General features: G+C 44.3%; 1 protein-coding gene across 6 annotated transcripts in view; it reads left to right on the top strand.

Moving 5' to 3' along the window:
- Positions 1 to 3,706: 3,706 nt before the first annotated feature.
- Positions 3,707 to 21,373, top strand: part of UBAP1 (ubiquitin associated protein 1) — a 41,269-nt gene continuing 23,602 nt past the window's right edge. For 2 of the 6 annotated variants that reach the window (XM_055118384.1, XM_055118358.1), the window contains exons 1-3: positions 3,710 to 3,848; positions 9,034 to 9,148; positions 18,080 to 18,120. In XM_055118384.1, coding sequence (XP_054974359.1) covers positions 9,106 to 9,148; positions 18,080 to 18,120 — 84 coding nt within the window. In that variant the 5' untranslated portion in view covers positions 3,710 to 3,848; positions 9,034 to 9,105. Of the gene's footprint in view, positions 3,849 to 4,011; positions 4,088 to 6,643; positions 6,715 to 9,033; positions 9,149 to 18,079; positions 18,121 to 21,373 lie in introns of those variants that run through there. The other 4 variants (XM_055118363.1, XM_055118354.1, XM_055118367.1 and 1 more) reach the window with 4 other exon arrangements.

Below are 21,373 nucleotides of genomic sequence, written 5' to 3'. Positions count from 1 at the left end.
ATTTAAAAATACCAAGTCCCCTCTATCCCAAGAGACACTGAGTTCAGTTTCTTCCGGCCTTGTTTTCCCATTGCAATTGTATATTACGGGGAAAAGTTAGTCCTTACTCCTTTATTTTGCTCTTCAGGTTAAACCCAGCGGTGCTCAGGACTTACTCCTGGCTCTGTGCTCAGGAATCACTCCTGCAGGGGCTCAGGGGACTAAATGGGATGCGGTGATTGAATCTGGATAGGCCACCTGCCAGGCAAGTGCACTATGTGCTGTACCATTACTCCAGTCCCTGTCCTTAGAGCTTTAGCTAGTGTCTGGCTTTGTTTCCATTTGACAAGTTCTTTGCCTCTGCTCTGGACTTTCACCAATTCACATGTATCCTCTAGCCTCAGACACAATGGGCCCACTGTGCTCATTTCCAGTTCTCTTCCACCATGCAGCGTACTTTCTTCTCTGGCACGCCGCCTTAGGAATTCCATCTGTCTCAATCGATCCAGATTTGATCTCTGCTTCCTCAGCTCACCAAGACCGCTGTGTTCTGCTTGGTTTCCCTACCCTGAGCTAAAGTCTGGGAAGTATCTTTAGGTAAAAAGTCAAAGTGTGGTGGAGCTCATCTTTACATTCCTCTCGAAGGTCTCAGTCCTAAACCTTTTTTTTTTTTTTTTTTGCTTTTTGGGTCACACCGGCAATGCACAGGGGTCATTCCTGGCTCATGCACTCAGGAATTACCCCTGGTGGTGCTCAGGGGACCATATGGGATGCTGGGATTCGAACCCGGGTTGGCCGCGTGCAAGGCAAATGCCCTACCCGCTGTGCTATCGCTCCAGCCCCAGTCCTAAACCTTTTGTTAGCTCTGTGTCCGAAAATACCTTGTTCTATTTTCTTTGGGGTGAGAGGGGCACACTTGGTGGTGCTCAGGGGTAATTGCTGGTTATGTTCTCAAGAATCACTCTTGGTGGGCTTAGGGGACCATATAGAATGCCAGGTATTAAACCTAGTTCAGCTGCATGCAAGACAAGTGTTCTACCCACTATAAATCTTTCCAGCCCCTAATATATATGTATATATTTTGCTTTTTGGGTCACACCCGGCAATGCACAGGGGTTACTCCTGGCTCTGCACTCAGGAATCACCCCTGGCTGTGCTCAGGGGACTATATGGGATGCTGGGAATCGAACCCAGGTCAGCCGAGTGCAAGGCAAACGCCATACCCGCTGTGCTATTGCTCCAGCCCTCCAGCCCCTAATTTTAATTTTTATAAGAACCACACTCAGAGGTGCTTGGGGGTTTGGGCATTGCCAGGAATTGAATCCAGGGCCTTACCTCTGCCAGGCACGTGCTCTATTTGATTTTGTTTTTGGTCATACTCTGTTGTATGGAGGGCTTATTCCTGGCTCGGGAAACCATATGGCATGCCAGGACTCAAACCTGGGTTGGCCACATGTAAGGCAAGGTACCCTACTTGCTATACTATCTCTAGCCCCAATAATATTATTTTTAATGGCTGCAAAATAATTGTGTTTAGATTTATCCAGTTAATTCTCTATTACGGGACACTGATGTTGCTGCATGACTTAAAGAAAAACAAAACAGTGACATCAAGCCTTGGACTCACAGCAGCAATTCAAACTTTGCTGACCTGGCATGAGAGTCACTTCTCGCGCTCATACTTATGTAGGTATACGGAAATTTCATTTCCAGTGTCAAAGTGACCTTTTAGATCTCACACACTAGCTTAGGAATCAGAGGAAAACACCTGGCATCCATTCTAATGGTGAAAACAAAACCATCAACACCATCTGTCCATTTTTCCTTCCATAAGAGTGTCCTTGGAAGGAAAAAAAAATGCATCAAGGAGAACCAATATACCAAACACATGTTCCTTCCCAATTTCTTTCATTTTGGGGGGCCCACACCCTGTGGTGCTCAGGGTTACTCCTAGCTCTGTGCTCAGGAATTACTCTTGGCAGTGAGGGATCATATGGGTGTCATGGATCAAATTTGGAAAATTTGGGTCGGTTGCATTCAAGGCAGGGGCCTTACCCACTGTACTGTCTCTCCTGGCCAGGTCTTTTCCAATTTCTAAGTTCATACTACCTCTTAAACATGAGTTTACAGCTACATTATTTTTTCCGTTAATATGTTGGTGAATCTTTGGTCTTTCCATGTCTGTCAGTAAGGGACCTCTCCGAACGGGGCTCTTTCTTCTTCAGCAATTCTCTCTCTCTTCTCACAAAGCAGATCTTGACTTTTGTGGAGTCTACTTCCTGAAAGTTGTTCAAGTTCATCTACTGTCCATCCTCCCCGGTTCTAGTTCTGGTAAGATTCTTCTAATTAGTGCAGAAGTCTACCATGGTGTTTTCAATATGTTTTTAGCTATTTTTGTGGGGCTGGGGTACCTGCTCTGTAGTGTTTGGGGGCCTTCAGGGCTACATCCAGCAGTGCTGGTGGAGCATATGTGATTTTGGAGATTGGAGCCAGTGCCGGGCATATGCAAAGCATGTGCTCTACTACTTGAACCACAACCCTTACTCACCACTTTAACTCACAGAATGAAAGGCTTGGCTCAGCTCACCACAACTGCTAAATAGTTTCTATGGCTTCTTCATAACCTCTTGAATTAAGCAGGCAAAAAAGCCGAGAATGGAGGATTTGCTCATCTCTTCAACTCTGACTCTTTCTGTAATGCTCACCTCCTCTCACTGTCAATCAAAGCTGCTGCCGCCTTCAAAATACAAATATTATCTTCTTTGAAACTCTGAAGAAAAAACAGGACTGGAGTAGACAAGGGTACTCTGAATGAGTAGAGACGCATCTCTTTCCCAGTCCATTTGGGTTTTTAATTTTTTTGGTTTGTTTTTTCTTATGGGCCACACCCGGCGGTTTACTCCTGGCTCTATACACTTAGGAATCACTCCTGGCAGTGCTTGGAGGATCATGGGGACGGGGAGGGGTGTGTGTGTCAGGGATTGAAGCCGGGTCTGCCTTGGCAAGGCAAAAGCACTACCCGCTGTACTATCACTCCAGTCCCCCATTATCATTCTTTCACTGGAGTTATCTTATCAGACTTCTCTCCCATTAATTAGAAACTTTGGGAAACAAATCCCCGCAGGCATCTGATTCCAGGAGACTTTCAAAAACTATGAAAGGCAGTCAGGGTTTGGGATTAGATTGCTCCCCAATAGTCTAAATTTGTAGACTGTGAGTTGACTGAGAGGGTGCTCTAGAGGTCACCTTTCAGCCGATCCATTTAAAAACGGGGAAAGTAAGCACCAGGTTACTGACCCGGGACCAAAGTCAGCTTTCCTCATTCCTAAGCACCACTCGGTGGTTAAGAAGACTCCGTGGGTCCCTTCGTGATGCAGAGGCTTGGCTTCCCGCCTTGGCAGCTCACTCTCCCGATACCCTCCCGCCTTCCCGGCCCAAATCTCAACGCTATATTTCCTTCGGGGTCAGTCGGTCTCCTTCCATCCCAACCGTGCAACGCGCCTCCCGGGCCGGCGAGTACGACAGGAGCAGAGTCGCGTGACGTCACTTTCAGCTCCTCCCATTGGCCCGGGCGGGTGGAGCGCGGCGCGCTGACGTCAGACGCACCGGGGGCGGAGCCACGCGGGGCAGGAGGCGGGGGCGGGGTGTGTGTGTGGGGGGGAAAGTAGGGTTTCAACATGGCGCCTGTGGTACTGGCGGCGGCTACGGTGACGGCCCGGCCCGGGGCGGACAGAGTTGGAGGCGGTGGCGTTTGCTCTCCTTAGGGGGCGTCTTCGGGAGCTCCGCGGGACGCAGGCCGGAGAGGCCGCCCGGCGCCAGCACCTTCCGGCTCCTGGGGCGGCGGCGGCGGCGGCGGCATCGGCGTCCAGGTGAGGGGGGCCTCCCTCCGGGGGGGAGGGGCGGAGGGGCGGAGCCACCGGGGGGAGGGGGCCTGCCCCCGGCGTGGACGCCGCCGTCCGAGCCGGAGCCCCTCGCTCCTCGGCCCCGGGGGCGGGGGGCGCGCGGGAGCCCGAGTCGGGGGGACGGCGGGGACCCCGGCCGGCCCGAGAGGAAGGGAGCTGGGACGGAGCTAGGGGATGTCGGGGCGCGCCCGCCCGCCGCGGTGAAGGTGAGTCTGGAGTCGGGGCGGCGAGCTGCGCAGGTGTAGCCAGAGAGGTGTGTGTGTGTGTGGGGTGGGGTGGGGTGGGGGGAACCCTGCCCGGGCCCAGGGAGCCTTGGCGGGGTCGGGCTGGGGGGTGGGTCTCGGACAGGGTCATCTCCAGGTCCCGCTGGGTCCCGCTGGCCCTTGGCCTCTTTTGTTCGGGTATCGAGGTGGAGATTCAGCCTGGGCCTCCCAATCAGCCCCCCCAGACCCCAGACCCTTGCTTGGGGGTGGGGTGGGGAACAGAAGAGTCGTTAGCTAGTTCCTGTGTTTTGGCTGGGCTGGGAGCGCTCCCCCTTGACCTTTGTGCCATCGCATCCTTCCACCCGATTCCAGAGTAACCAGCCTCTCTTGAAAGTGAAAAAAAAAAATCACATCTGATTTTAAGCGGAAATAAAAGTCGGGGAGGTTTGAGACACTGGCGACTGCAGCCGCGGACAGTTGCAAGAACATTTGATGATTGAGTTCACTATGAAGTATTATCTGTCTGTTCTTCGCCTCACGTGGCGCGGCAGCCCCGGCTCTAAATTACGGGTGTTGGGAGACTTCGAAGGGTCGATGCGATGGACCGTTCTGGTGGAGTTTTTGTCAAGATTTAACGGTGGGAGAAACGGGGCATTTAGTTTTTTATTGCTAGCTCGCTTACTCGCTCGCTCGCTCGCTCTTCCTGATTTATGTACCAAACTAGTTGAAATGAAAGTTTCTGTATTACAGTAAAGAATGTGAAATGTTTAGAATTTAAAGGGAATTTCATTGTCTGCATTAACTTATTTTTTAAGGTGGAATCTTAGAAATTAAAATTTTGTTCCTGACCTGCCCTATTCTTGATGCTCTTTATGCAGCATTTATTTGTGTTGCATTAAGAATGTTTTCCATATTCTTGGGGCAGGGAGATAGTTCAGAGAGCTGGAGCATGTCTTTTGCATGCATGAAGCTCAGAGTTTCATCCTTTGCTATGGCATGGCCTCTGAGAGCTACTGAGAATGCCCCCCACCTTTGATCCAGGCTGGGGAATGCCTTCCCTTCACCCATAAAAAAGGAATGGCAAATGGAATGCTTTGCTAGGACTGCCTTTTTCACTGCCCATCAGTTAACCCACTAACTTGCTGTGGCCTCATTGGAAGAACATGTTAGTTTAGAAATGAAGACAGGAAGAAAGTGAAAGTGGAAGAAATTGCTACACCCTTTTCTTAGTATTGAATTAATATTTTGTATGTATCTGAAAGACTTTATTTTTCTTTTGATTTTGAAGAAGATCAGACCAGTATCCTGACTTGATGAATGTTAATCATGTAGTCCTCATCAGTGATTGATCATTCAGTTTCTTTCTTTTTTCTTTTCCTTTTTGGGCCATACCTGGTGGTGCTCAGAGCTTACTCCAGGCTCTGCACTCTTCTGAAATTACTCCTGGCGGTGCAGGGGTGGGGCTGGGTGGGGACATCATATAGGGTCAAAGGGGGTGTGTGTGCCTGGGATTGGGTCAGCCTCCTTCAAGGCTAACATCCAACCTGCAATCTATCTTTCTAGTTCCTCTCACCTATTTTTGTAAATTGACCCTGATAAGGTATTTAAAATGACGATTTCTGCAATTTAAATCATTGACTGAAGTTCTGAGTTGGGTTGGAGAGAGAACTCACCTGGATGAGCACATTTTTTGCCTGCAAAGGTTCAATTTAAATTCCAGCACCACAAGGTTCCGCGTGCAGCGTTGGAAGTGGCCCCAAGGACAGAGCCAGAAGTAGCCCTGCAGTGGTGCAGGGTGTGGCTCCAAAGCAAAACAGAGAAGGAACAGAAAAACCCCAGTGGGGCTGGAGTGATAGTCGAGAGGGCAAGGCACTTGCCTTGTGTGCAGCCCATCTGGTTTTGATCCCTGGCATCAGATATGGTTTCCTGAGTTCTGCCAGGATCATGTAGGGCCTGCGCACAGTTAGGTGTGGCCCCAAGCCCCAAAACAACCAAACATGGAACCACAAATAAAATTCTTGAGTACTTTTAACATTACCGAGGTTTTATTAGCCCAGATATCAGTATTGTAAGTTTTTCCTCTTTATATCTTGAACGTTTTTATATTTTTCAAATGTGGGTTGTCTAAATCCTCCCTACCCAGTAAACCAAGTGCCACAAAAACCAAAACAAAAATAAAGCAGACCCCCCAAACCATTCTTTTTGTTGTTGTTGTTTAACTTTTGGGCCCCGTCTGGCAGTGGCAGAACATTCCTGGTTCTGTACTCAGGGATCACTCCTGTTAGGGCTCAGTGAGCCATACCAGATGCCAGCGATTAAACCTGGATTGGCCGCTTGCAAGACAAGTACTTTACCTGCTGTCCTGTATCTTGGTCCCACAACCTCTGAATTTGTCTATCAATATCTTCAGTCAAGCAATTTTCTTTAGACACTCTTTAAGAAATACAGAAAACGGTAAGTAGTGCTTAAAGTATATTCTCTCTCTATATTTTTGTTTTGTTATTGGTTTTTGGGGCACACCTCGTGGTGTTCAGGGCTTACTCCTGGCTCTTCACTCAGGGATCACTTCTAGCCGGACATGGGGGACCATACAGCATGCTGGGAATTAAACCTTGGTCAGCATGTGCAAGGCAAGTGCCCTTCCTTCTGTACTGTCGCTGTGGCCCCAATGTTCTGTAATTCTTAAGATTAAGAAATGAATTTAAACTTGAAAATCAACTTTAGTTTTTCCTAATATGGAATACTTTCTTCTAGTATGGAAATCACTGCTTTTAGATGCTGAAGAAAAGTAAAACTTTATTTACATTACCATAATATAATTGGTAGGAAAGAGCCTTGTAAAATTTTTTGGGGGATAGAGCCTTCTTGTTTAAAGAAGAGTAAGCTAAGCAGATTACTGCTCTCCCAAAATGTACAGAGGAGTTTTTTTGATGATTTTCCTGTGAATTTCAGGGACTGGCGTGATAGTCCAGTGGGTAAGTCACTTGCTTTGCTTGCACCTGACCGAGGTTCAATCCGTGTCACTCTGTGTGGTCCCCAGAGCCCAGCCAGAAGTGATACCTGAGTGTAGAGCTAGGAATACGCCCTGACATTTGTGAGTGTAGTCTAAAAACAAACAAAAAGTGTTAAAATTTCAGGCTTAAGAAATTTTAGGTGAGGAACACAAATGGAATGTGGCTCAAAGTGGTATGTTCCCTGAGTACCATCTGTTGTGGCTTTGGTGACCCCCAGCACTACTAGCGCTGTCGTAGCAAGTATCATAGTACTGGCCTATTATGTATGCTAATAAACTCTGGAACTCACTCAGTCCTTCTAGTTTCATTGGGCAGCTGGGTTGTGCAAGATGTTTGTTGAAAAAACATGATCGGATATTGAAGGATTGGTTATGTTGAAGAAACAGAGATTAAGGGTTAGTGATATGGTTATAAAAAAAAAGTAGAGTTTGGGGTCTGGAGAGTTAGTACAGTGGGTAAGGTGTTTGCCTTTGTACTTGGCTGTCCTGGGTTTGTTCTCCAGCATCCCACCTGGATGATCCCAAACCCCACCATGAATAATCCCTGAGCACAGAGCCAGGAGTAAGTTATGAACTTACCAACACCAAAACCTCCTCCCCCCCCAAAAAAAAGTCTGAATTTTAACCCACTTTCGTCTGATTTCAATGCTCGAGTTGCTCCTGTTAGTTACTCCATTTTGCCCCTCAGGTGACCATTCCAGTTATGAAGTAAGTTTATGCTAACTTTTAAATTCTGTGTTTGTTTCATCATTTTGATTTTGTTCCTTACGTTTTGGGGCCTATACCTAGCAGTGAAGTACTGTTCTTAAAATAATGCCATTGGAGTTTTCTTTTTTGTGTGCTTGGGAATGAACCTAGGGGCTAATAGGTTTGAAGTATGTGGGGTTACTATTCAGCTACTACATCCATAGCCCCAGTAATGCCATTTAACACTATTTTTGTTCAAATATCAAGTGTATCTCTAACAATAAGTAGTTGATTAAAAATTGTAGCCATTATATCATCAGCATTCTAGGAGGAAATGAATACCTGAATATTTTGTATTTGACAAAATAAACTGGCTAAACTGGGTGATGACCTAAAAAGTTTTCTTGCATTGTTGAGTTGGGTTCAACTCAGCAAGCCAGCGTGAAGGGCCAACTCTGTTTGGCTTGTGTTCTCAATTCTGGTTTGGTCATTATCAGTTGCTTAATGCTTACCAAACACTTCCATTGTTTGAGTCATTGAATTGGCTCATGGTAATTGTGAATCTTACTGAGTCAATAGCCAGTAATGTGTTTTGGTTGCTTTACTTCCTTTTGGTACAGCCAGACTTCTAATTTTTTTTCTAATCTATGTTGATTTGTAGTATCAGTGGTGTTTTGATTAGCTCTTCCTAGGATTAGAGCATCTTTTCAACCATTCACAGGTCAGTCCTGTTCAGTGAATTATATTCAGGTTTTTACTTTATTTTTTGGCTTAGGGGCATACTTGTGGTACTCTGGGGCTACTCCTATTGCTTGGGGATTGCTCTTGGTGTTGCTTGGCAGGGGACCATGTGATGCTTGGGTGCTAGGAACTGAGCTGCCTTGGAATGCAGAACATGTACTGTGGCCTTTTCAGCTACCCAAGTACTTGTTAATTTATGGGCTGCAGATATCCTGTCCCAAGTTATGACTATTTTTTTGTTTGTTTTTTGGCCCACACCCAGCAGTGCTTGGGGATCATTCCAGGAGGTCCTGAGGGAGCTGCACAGTGCCAGAAATCAAACCCAGGACTCCCACATGCAAAGCATGTGCTCCAGCCCTTTGATCCATCCCCTGGTCTTCTAATATGTGACTTCTCTTTTCATCCTTTTTTTTTTTCTTTTATTTTTGAACCCAAGCCTTACTGTATTCTATTTCTGACCCTGTGTTCTATTTCTGACCCTCTGCTTTGTTTGTTTGTTTGTTTTTAGGCCATTTCTAGAAGCGCTCTGGCCACACTTGGCTCTGCTTTGGGGACACGTCTGAAGGTGCTGGGGGACTGTATGCAGTGCCAAGATTTAAACCACTGTTGCAGCCATATGCAAAGCAAGTACCTTAGCTTCTCTACTATCTCTCTGGTCCCTGCATATATATATCTATTTTTTAAAAAATTTTTTATTAGAGAATCACTGTGATGTACAGTTACAAACTTAGGAACTTTTGTGTTTGCATTTCACTCATACAGTGATCGTTTTCCCATCCCTCCACCAGTGCCCATTCACCTCCACCAATGATCCCAGTATCCCTCTCACCACCCCTACCCCATCCCCCACCACCCCACCCTGCCTCTGGGGCAGGGCATTCCCTTTTGTTCTCTCTCTTTGTATCTATTTAGTTTTTATTTAGAATAAATTTTGGGCTGTTCCTGGACCACTGTTGGCTCTATACTTAGTGGTCAGTCCTTGTGCTGGGGGACTGCATGAGGTATTGGGGTGGAACTAGGGTCAGTCATGTGCATGGCAAGCACCTTAACTCCTGTACAATATCTCTGGCCCCTACCTCAGGGGAATTTTATAATTTAAAGCATTTTGGGTTTTATTTTTCTGCTTTGGCAAAAAGTGTGCAAACACTAAGAGTACAGGTCAGAATTGGACATACGTATTTATAAATAAACATCCCAGCTGTGCTGGAGGCCTTGGTGGTGCTGGAGATGGGGTTCCCTCTAGGTCTACACCCAGAAATATGCAGGCGACTGTGTGGTGATTCATTGGCGAGACGGGCCATTTTCAGTATCACACAGGTTTGTTTTTGTGTGGTCTTCTCACTTGCTTCTTGTTTCTTGTAAATTAGTGGTTAGGAGTTTGACTTTCTCTGTTTTGTTCAGGGTTGAGGGGGAGCAGTGTCACTAGACGGTCCTGTGTATTTTCTTAGTATCACAGCAGGAGTCCATATGAGTGGTTGTGCACCTTTAGCGATTCTGGTTGTTTTTGGATAGTTATAGCCCAATTCTTTCATTATAAAGTTCCCTATTAGCTTTCTTTCTTTGGATGGCGGTGGCTCATACCTGTGGTACTCAGGGGTCACACCTGGCTCTGCTCAGAGACCAGGCCTGGAGGTGCTTGGTGTAAAACAGCCAGGATTGCCAGGCAAGTGCCTTAACCTTTGTTCATTTCTCTGGCTCACCTGCACCTACTAGTTTAGAATCCATTAATAATATTTATACTTATTTATATAGGAACCCATTAATATTTACACTTACTTGGATCACTTAATTAGAAGTGGTAGGACATTTTATTTCTGTCATATTAATGCTTATTAGGTGTCAGTCATCGGTAGTGAAATCTCTAGGCAATGTAGTTTCTACCAGGAGTACATGCTAAATACTTGTTTGCTGTTTGAACATTTGTTTATGTTTTTTTGGGCGGACTACATCTGCTTTGCTTGCAGTGTTAACTCCCAGCTCTGTGCTCATGGGGACCCTGTAGGACCTGGGTTCAAACTTGGGCCTTCCCACACCCAAACATGCTTTCAGCTCTTTGAGGTATTTCTCCAGCCCTATTTAAACTCTTTTCATTTAAAATTTTGTTTTTTTTTAGTTTTTGGGTCACACTCAGCTCAAATGCTGTCCTATGTCCTAGCACATTGCCCGGGGGGTTTCCTTGTGATCCTTGGGAGTGGGGGGACCATGTTGCGCTGGAGAACAAACCTGGGATTCCCCAATGCAAAGAGTGTAGACCTTTGACCTATCTCTGGCCCTACCGGCTTTATGGTTTTAGATTTTCAAAGTCCACAATCCACTTTGATGTAATCACATTCTAACTTTGTATGTGATGGGAGGTACATGTGAGATGTGCTCAGGGATTATTCCTGGCAGTGTTCGTGCAACCATATGTGGTGCTGGGGAATAAAACTAGATCAACAGGCCATGCAGGCGCCCTAACCCCTGTACCATCTCTCTGGCCCCCCTTTTAATTTTTCAATACATAATAAATGTAAATAAATAAAAATGAACCTGTAAAATAAAAAATTGTATTACCCTTTGACATTTTTAGTTGTTAACAACTGGGGTCGCAACCCCTTGGTCCCAGTGCCCTTGTACTTGGTTGTGGAGCCTGGAGGGTATTGCATATGACTGCTGGGGTTCACACTCTTTAATTGTGGTGCTTATATACATTATTTTGTTTTTGTTTTTGTTTCTTTGAGTCTTACCTGGTGGTGCTCTGGGGCTACTCCTGACTCTGTGCTCAAGGGACTGGGCGGTGCTGGGACTTGGACTGGGCCTCCAGCATGCCAGCCCTGCTCTCAGCTAGATGAGCTCTGTCTCTGCCCTCAGACATGTCTGATGGTGCTGCTCTTGGGGCTGGCATGTTGGGTCAAAGTGCTTGCTTGTTTTGGTGTTTGTGTGGGTTGTAACTTAAGCTGCACACTTGGTCAGTGATGACTTCCATTCTCTTTTTACTTTTTTTTCTTTTTGGGTCACACCTGGCAATGCACAGGGGTTACTCCTGGCTCTGCACTCAGGAATTACTCCTGGCGGTACTCAGGGGACATGTGGGATGCTGGGAATCGAACCTGGGTTGGCCATATGCAAGGCAAACGCCCTACCCGCTGTGCTATTGCTCCAGCCCCAAGTTTGCTATTTTCTTTTGCCTGCTCAACTCTACTGTTGCTTTCTTCTAGTGAATTTATCATTTTATTTTTTGTGCAAGGGTTGGGGGTGGAGGTTTGGGGGAGGGCACACTCAGCATGCTCAGGGGTTATTTCTGGCTCTGTACTTAGGAATTATTCCTAGTGTGTGGGACTTGGGGAACAATATGGAATTTGAACCCGGGATGGCAGTGTGCAAGGCAAGCACCCTACCTGTTATACTATTGCTTTAGTCCCTAGTAACTTTTTAGTTTTAGAATTTCTACTTGATACCTTTTTATAATTTCCATCTTTATTGATAGTCTCGTTTTGCCCTTTCATTGTTTTCCAGACATCTTAGTTTTATCTTTTCCCATGATCTTTTTGAATATGTTTAAAATAATTACTGCTCAGTTGTGTGTGTGTCTGTGTGTCTGTATGTGTCTGTGTGTGCGTGCACGCACTCAAAGCCATTCTTGATGTGGGACCAAGAATGAGGGACCAGGCAGGCAGTGCCTGAGGTAGACGTGAGGCTCCAGCATGTAGAATATGTGCTCCAGCCCTTTGAGATGTCTTCCCCAGCCTTACTTCAAAGTTTTGATTTGTAGATAGGATGTTTGGAACTTCTCAGGGACAGCCTCAATTAGTTTATATTGTTTCCCTGGAAAAGACATGTTTTCATCTTTATTTACTTTGTGAGTTTACTTCTGGTGTTCATGTGTAAAACTTCGTTTTATTTTTATTAATTTTTTTTTTTTTGGTACCACACCCAGGAATGACTAGGGCTTACTTCTAACTCTGCTACAAGGATTGCTCAGGGAACCACATATGGTGCTGGGAATTGAACCTGGGATAACTGTGTGCAAACAAGTACTTTACTCTTTTCTTTTACTATCTCTCTGGCATAGAAAATTGGATTTTAAACTTAAAAAAAAAATTTTTTTTTTCCAGTTCTGGGGAACAAATTCTGATCCTTGAACAGGGAAGCATGTGCTTTTCTCTGAACTACATTCCTGTCCCCAAACTGAAAAGTTACATAATTCTGGAAATAAAGATTCTTTGAAGCCCTTTCCAAGGATTTGCTGTTTTTATTTTGGTTATTGAAGGCTATAGTCATCTGTTTGTTTAGTGACTTTGCAAAGTCATTTTTGCAAAGACAATTTGTTATTTGCTGGTGTTATGATCTCTGTTCACTAGCTGTGTTCAGCTAGTGTTTTTTCAGAGATTTCCTTGAATGCCAAGGAGACAGATTTATTCACTGAGACTTGTTCTGAGCCTACAGATGAACTCAGAGTGAACACATACAGTCACTCCAGGTTATTTGCACATTTATCTTACCCTGGCACACTCTGTCTCTAAGTTCTGTCCTGTACACAGCTGCTTTATAAATCCTTTGCTTTAAGGTATTAGGTGATTTTTTATATTTGAATTGTAGTTCCCTGCCCCAGGCAGTTGAGGATTGTTAGTTTATTTTGCAGGGTATTCCTTCTTCCTTCTCTTTATTGTTCTCTTTTCCTGTGAACAGGGTTCTAGAGCATTTGGTGATGATGTTTGCACATCTGGTGCCTGCTGGAGGTTTGCCACACTGTTTACAGTGCTCTGCACACTTGTGTGTTTGTGTGTGTGTTGGGGAGTGGGTACTGGGGATCAAACCCAGGTCTCATGCATGAATGGCATGCAGTTGGCTACAAAGCAGCATCCCTGGCCTGTCTTGCCTGTCTTGCACATTCATAATTGCTCACATGCTCTTTGGTTGTAATGCTTGCCAGGATCACACACTTTATTGTTCTCGTGCATGTTTAATTGCAGTGCTCACCAGGGCACTCTAGTGGTTCTTGCACATATTTGGTTATGACGCAGTTCCACCTTGTCTCTTGTGACATTGGGACCCCAAATGGCAGTGCCACTGGGATTGGACTCAGCATGTGGGATGGTGCTAAGGATCTAAGTGCAGACTCTTTATTACAGATACATGTGTATATACACACTGACATATTTTTTGGAGGGTTTATTTTGTTTTGGGGTCATACTCAGCGATGCTCAAGACTTAACTTCTAGTTCTGTGCTCGGGAATTTACTCCTGATGGTACTCGGGGCCATATGGGATGCTGGGATTGAACCTGGGTTTGCTGTGTGCAGAGCAAGCACCCTCTCTGGTATACAGTTCCTCCAGTTCCTGATTTTATTTCTTTTTCTTCTTTCTTTTCTTTTTTTCTATGCTGGCAAGTTTTGGTAGTCTTAGAGAATAACCTGGAAATTTGGAATCATTCATTCAACAGATACTTAATAAATGTTATTTAAAAGTACTGTTAGATACTGTGGTAAAAAGATGCGATTCTCGTCTTTTGAATTTAAAGCTTGGTATATAAGACAAGGTAATAAACAAATCCTGCAGGAGATTGAGAGTTCCTGCAAGTGGTAGAACACCTCTCTTATCCCCTACAAAATCCTGAGTTTCATCCCAGCAGCCCTGATGGCCCCCCGAGCGCCATTGGTTAGTTCACATGTGAATATCAGTGGGAGTGGCCACTGGAAAACAACAGTAAGACTACAAACTGCAAAGCTACGCATGTTTTTATTTATATGTTGAAATAGTTTATCTTTTGTTTACTTATTTTGGTTGGGGCCTATACCTGGCGATGCTCGGGGTTACTCCTGGTTCTGCATGTCAAAATTACTTCTGGCGGTGCTCGAGAACCATATGGGGTGCTGGGGATTGAACCTGTGTTGGCTGTGTACAAGGCAAGCAAGTGCTGTATGATCACTTCAGCCCCTAGTTTAAAAACAAAAGTAGTCTTTCAGAGATTTGATAGAACTTTATAAACCAGGTCTTAGGTTCTACTCCCAGCATTGCCTGAAAACACACACACACACACACACACATACACACACACACACACACACACACACACGAGAACAAAAGATTTTTTTTTTTTCTTTTTGGGTCACACCCAGCAATGCTCAGGGGTTACTCCTGGCTTTGCACTCAGAAATTACTCCTGGCAGTGCTTGGGGGACCATATGGGATGCCGGGGATCGAACCCGGGTTGGCCGCGTGCAAGGCAAACGCCCTACCCGCTGTGTTATCGCTCTGGCCCCGAGAACAAAAGATTTGATCGAACTTTAAATAGCATCTATTCTGGTATTTATTTTAACGTTAAATTATTTCATTTACTATGAAAATAACAGTCCTATATCTCTTAATTTGTCAACGTTCCTTTGAAGTTGACATCTTTATATTGCTTGTTCCCTGGGACTGCATAGTGTTCCCTTGTGGGCATGAGTTCTCCAGCTTGGTGAGCTAGTCTCTGTTACGTCTTTGTTTCTACGAGAAAAATTCAGATTTCACATGACTGGTGGAATGAGGTAATCCAATTGAATATGAAAGTACTAGAAGAAGAGAGATTATATTTATTTCTCTTGGGTTGGAATGATAGCCTTTAGTATGATAGTGTTTTTGTGTATTTTCAAATTTGCCAGTTATTGTGTTAGCTACTTATAGATTGAAATAGTGTTACTAGAGTCAAACAGTAGCTTTCTTTTATTTTTAAACAGTAGCATTTCTTAAAAAAAGATATATGTGGCTGTGGGTTGTTTTCTTATTGTGAGTCATAGATTCAAGTGATTACATGTATTTATGTGCTCTAATAACTAAGACTGAAGACGTGTAGTATCTTTCTTTTATGTGCACAAACACACACACCCCCACACACCACTGAAGTCTCTAGTTACAGAAGAATCTGCCAATACTCTTAATTTTGAAAAGATCAACAAATAATTTACTCCACACCTGTTTTAATAAAGAAACTCTGGATGCTTAAATCTATCTGTAGTAACATACTGAAATATTATATTGCTTTTGTTTGTTTGTTTGTTTTTGCTTTTTGGGTCACACCCAGCAATGCACAGAGGTTACTCCTGGCTCATCACTCAGGAATTACTCCTGGCGGCACTCGTGGGACCATATGGGATGCTGGGAATCGAACCTGGGTCGCCACATGCAAGGCAAACGCCCTACCTGCTGTGCTATCGCTCCAGCCCCTATATTGCTTTTTAATATTTGAGTTTGGTGGGGAAGTTTGGTTGGCAAGCTTTTGAGTTTAGTTTCACATACTTGTAATTTTTGTTTTTGTTTTATCTTGGGGCCACATCCAGTGGTTCTTAGGGCTTACTCCTAGCTTTGCAGTCAGGGATCACTCCTGGCTGGGGGAACGTACTGGGTGTTGGGGATTGGACCTGGGTCAGCTGTGTGCAGGACAGACACTCTGCTTGCTTTACTATCTCTCTGACCCCCAACATAATAGTAACTTTCTTTTCTTGTGGGGACCACACACAGTGGTGCTGGAATGGGGGGGGGGGCATATAGTGTCAGAGAGAAAACCCAGGGCTTGTGCATGGCAAGGCTTGTATGTGCTCTGCTACTCGAGCCACACCCTGTTTTCGGAATGGTGATGTGAGAATGGGAAGGGGAAAATGGGAACATTCACGTAGTTACCCTCGGGCTAGCTCTTGGCCTTGTGAAAGGGCTGGGTCTTGCCAGGATACTTGCTTTCTTTCTCCTGTTGCTCTGCTGTGTTTTCCTTCCCCTGCTCTCCTCACTTTTCCTGTTTTCCTTTCCTTATCTAGCTCTTCTTCCTCTCTGTGCTTTCTCTGTCTTATTTTATTCCATCTATTTTTGTTCTGGGATGTCTTTTAGTCAGTGATTGAGATTTTATGTTATCAGGATTTCCCCATGAAATGATTTCATACATTATAGCATTTAAACTGAAGTGGCATTGAACTGGTTAAAAAGAACATTGTTCAAAATAGAAATTCAAACTGGAACTTATCATTGCTGTAAAGTTCCTGGTTGTGTCAGGTATTTAGACATTTTACTAGTTTTATTTAATTTATTTATTTATTTATTTATTTTTTGCTTTTTGGGTCACACCCAGCGATGCTCAGGGCTCACTCCTGGCTCTGCACTCAGGAATCACCCCTGGCTGTGCTCAGGGGACCATATGGGATGCTGGGAATCGAACCTGGGTTGGCCGCGTGCAAGGCAAACGCCCTACCCGCTGTGCTATCACTCCAGCCCCCTTTTTACTAGTTTTAAATTTAAGAATATGTATCCCTCCCTCCATCCTTCCCTCCTCTTTATTTTTGGGGGTAGGGGTAGGTTGTGTCACACCCCACTGTGCTCAGGACTTACTCCTGGCTTTATGCTCAGACATCATACCTGGTGGGGCAAAAAGCGGTAGGGTTCTTGCCTTGTACTGTGGCTGACCCGGGTTCGATTCCTAGCATTCCGTATGGTCCCCTGAACATCGCCAGGAGTGATGCCTGAGTGCAAGAGCCAGGAGTTAGTCCTGAACACCTCCAGGTGTGACACCGCCCCACCCACACCTGGCAGTGCTTAGGGCTTATTCCTGACCCCGAATTTAGGGATCAGTCCTGGTGGGGCTCAGTCCCTGAGCACCAAGTTGAGAGTAGTGTCCAGAGCACTAATGGATGTGGCCTCCCCTCCAAAAGCTCTGATTATTAAATTGATTAATTAATTAACCTGTCACATCTAGTGGTGCTTGAGGATTCTGGAGTACAGGGGATTAGACATCACTACACATAGTCCCATTGGGCTCTCCCTAGCCCCTCATTATTTTGTGTGATATCTTTGTCACTTACTTTGCATCTACTGACTGCAAAAATTTCAGTCTTACCCATTGTACTCTCTAGCCCCAAATCTTAATAACTATAGTTAATTGCTAGTATACACGATCTTTATTTGCTTAACACTATAACAGTGCTGGGAACTGGGCCTCACACATTTAGGACAAGTTCTCTCTTACCGAACTGCAGCTCCACTTTCTCTTAACCTGTTATTGACATCTTTGTAACTTATTTCAGAAGATATTAGTAATTGTTTTTCTTTCTTTTTCTTTTTTGCTTTTTGTAGTACTAGAGTTTAAACCCAGGGCCTCACATATGGATGGCAATTGCTCTGCTGCTAAGTTTTGTTCCTGGCCTGTAATTTTTACCTTTTGATAGTTTATGTATAAATTGGTCAATGGTTAATTTTATTAAATGAATGTATTATTTTTTCAAAACATGCACATTTCAGAAATGTATGATATATCTCTATCTCTAGAAAATATATTACTTTTCCAGTTGTTGTCATTCCTGGGGGTTCTGGGGCTCCGTATGGTACCTTACCTGGTATGGAACCCAAGGCCTCACTTTCAAGACCTGTAACACCCCATGAACTGCATCTCTGTTTTTTTTTTTTTTTTTTAATTTGGCGGCTGAAAACTCTGAAGACTGTCAATCCTGAAACCTTTGGCCTGTGCTTTTCCCTCCCCTATAATTTTGATTTTCTTACAGTTATTTGTTTATTTTTTTAATGTTGTGTCTAAGAACTGTTTCTTTGTTTTTCAGGTTCTAAATGGCTTCTAAGAAGTTGGGTGCAGATTTTCATGGTGAGTGGATTGTTAATACCATACTTTGGGTTATAATTGAATTAGAGAATTCAAAATCTGCTAGTATTGTTTGGACTTTTTTGTTAAATGAATAGCTTAAAGAAAACAAGATTTCTAACAATGTATCATGTATGTATACATATGTGTGTATACATACACACATATATAAACATATATTCCAAAGAACTTAACTTTATGTCATTTTGTTTAAGAAGTTTTTATTGTTTGATTTTGGGGGCTGAACCTATAGTTTGTTTTTGGGTCATGCCAGGTGGTGGTCAGGGCTTATTCCTGGCTGGAAGATATGCTCAGGGATCATTTCCTGGTGGGGCTCTGGGGTACTGGGGATCAACCTGGGTTGACTGTGTGCAAGACAAGTGCCCTACCCACTATATTATCTCTCTGGACCCAAATAACATCTTAAAAGGATTTTGAAACTGAAATTCCATGTAAAAACCATGTCAGGAATTACTTGTTCGATGGAGTGGGTCATGTGTTGGTATGCTCTTGGGTTTGGGACACATCTGGCAGTGCTCAGGGCTTATTCCTGGCTCTGTGCTCAGGAATCATTCCTGATAGTGCTTGAGGGACCATTTGTGGTTCCAGAGATTGAATTGGGATTTACTGAGCGCGAGGCAAGTAGTGTCTTAACTGCTGTACTTTTTTTTTGGTTTGATTTTTGTTTTGGGGCACATCTGGCAGTACTCAGGGCTTACTACTGGTTCTGCATTGAAGAATCACTCCTGGCGGTGCTCAGGGAACCATATGGGGTGCTGATCAGACCCGGATTTGCTGTGTGCAAGGCAAGCAACCTACCCACCGGTAGCTCCTTTTTAATAAAGGGAAAATAAGTTAGACCCCAGATTATGGGTTTTAGTTAAACAGACAAGACAGTGATGATTATAATTTAAAGTTTTCTGATAATAAAAACTTGATTTTTAAGGACTTCAGATCTTTACATTCTTAATCAAACTTTATGATTATGTTTTTGTTTTTGGGCCACATCTAGAGGTGCTCAGTTTGCTCTTCACTCTGTGCTCAGGGGTCACTTTTGGCGGGTTGAGGGACCATATGGAGTGCCAGGGATCCAATTCAGGTCGGCTGTATGCAAGGCTGATGTCCTACCTGCTATACTAGCTCTCTGCTCCCAAATTTTATTGTTAAATAAAATGTACTCGTACAGAATTTGAAAGATTTTTTGACTTTTTTTTGTTTTATTTAACAGGACTATATTTGCTGAGTTTCTACTTGAATTTCATTGGCTTTAGTTTTGTTTTTAAAGACTCTTTTGAATTTAATTTTTTATATCATATTCTTTTTATTATATTTTTTAACATCTGATTTTCAATGATGTTTGTAATACATTGTTTCAGGCATGCAGTGTTTCTCACTAACCCTTCCACCAGTCTGACCTTCCCTCCACCAATGTCCCCAGTTTCCCTCCCTCCCTCTGCAAGCCTGCCCCCTGAGCAGGCACATAACAGATTTACTTTATGTTGCTTGCTACAACAAAAGGGCCAAATAGAATTATCAGAAAATGAATGATAAAAAGTCAGTTTGTGAGTACCTCACAATAGTGTTAGAGAAATCATTGTCTGGAGATGTGGTGAGCTGGTTGGTGCTGGGTGAACCTTCTGTGTTCCTGCTTTCCACTCACTGAGCTTGGTGGGCTTCTGTGCAGCTGTCCTGCCAAAGTTGCTGTGCTGCTCTTCCGTGAAGTTTGGAGGAGTTGTCACAGGGCCCCTGTGGAGCTGGAGGAAGCCTGGTCTGGAAGTCTGGTGCTGCCTGTTCTTTAAAAGACCTGGGTTTTCAGGACTGAAATTAGAAAGCTAACAATGTAAGGCGATTTGCGCCAGAGAGATAGTACAGCGTGTATGGCATTGCCTTGCATGTAGCCAAACTGGGTTTGATTCCCAGTACTCCATTTAGTCCCCTGAGCCCTGCCAGGAGTGATGCATGAGTGCAGGAGCCAGGAGTTAGCCCTGAACACCTCCAGGTGTGATAACCGCCCCACCCCCCCAACAAAACTAAACTAAACTCTCAGTCTGTTATCTTCTTCTGTAAATAGACTTTCTTTCTTTTTTTTTTTTATTGCGGGTCACACCCAGCGATGCTCAGGGGTTACTCCTGGCTCTGCACTCAGGAATTACTCCTGGCAGTGCTGGAGGACCATATGGGATGCCGGGGATCGGCCAGGTACAAGGCAAATGCCCAACCTGCTGTACTATCACTCCGGCCCCCAGACTTGCTTTCTTAAGCTACTTGTGTAGTGTATACAATGAGGCCAAATGGCCCCACCCCCACCTCCACCCCCACCCCACCCCCAGCTATGCTTGCTGCTTGATCTTTCTGCTAAAGTGGTGGCTAGAATCATAGAATTGAGAGGTCTGTATCTGTAATTCAGGGAGTGTCTGATAGACATAGCCTCTCTATAAGTCTCAGAATTCTTCTCTGCTAGTTAACTATCTGAGTGTGTCATTAACGGTCAGTACTTGGGGGGGGGGGAGAGAGAGAGAGAGTGAGTGTGTGTGTGTGTGTAAAATTGTTCTAGGGCTTTTGGCACTGTGAGCTGGAAGGTAGCAGTCACTTTTGTGACTAAATAAAAGAAATACTTTTTTTCCCCTATTATGGTGTTTGGGCCATATCTGTGGGTGCCTGGGGTTACACCCAGTTCTGTGCTCAGGGACTGTGCCTGACAGTGCTATAGTGCTGGGTCAAGCCTGGTCCTCCTTGTATATGCTTGTACATGCAGAGCATGCACTCAGCCTCTGGAGCTCTCTTCCCCCTCGCCCCCTTTTTTTTTGCTATTTGAAAATTTCAGGTGACTGTATCTTATATTATGCCATCTTTTGATTTGTATTTGAGTACATTCAAGTTCATTCTATTCATGTTTGAATATTCAGCTGTTATTAATAGCCACATATCTCTAAATAACAAAACGAGATATAAACAGTTACTTCCCAAAGACATTTTTTAAAATGTCCTTAGGAAAATGGTAAACTCTTGACTTAATTTAATCGAGGCCTTTCTTGGAGACTGATGGCTTTAAAAAGAAAACTCTTTAAAAACTAATTTTTTTTCAGTTGTTTCATCTAAGAAAAAATATTTATTTATTTATTTTTTGGGTCACACCCTGCGATGCTCAGGGGTTGGTTACTCCTGGGCTCGCTCTGCACTCAGGAATTACTCCTGGCAGTGCTGGGGGACCATATGGGATGCTGGGGATTGAACCCAGGTCGGCTGCGTGCAAGGC

This window comes from Sorex araneus, chromosome 1, assembly GCF_027595985.1.
Source record: "Sorex araneus isolate mSorAra2 chromosome 1, mSorAra2.pri, whole genome shotgun sequence".
NCBI lineage: Eukaryota > Metazoa > Chordata > Mammalia > Eulipotyphla > Soricidae > Sorex > Sorex araneus.
Note: the sequence above shows the minus strand (reverse complement) of the source record. Positions and strands in the feature narration are given on the sequence as shown.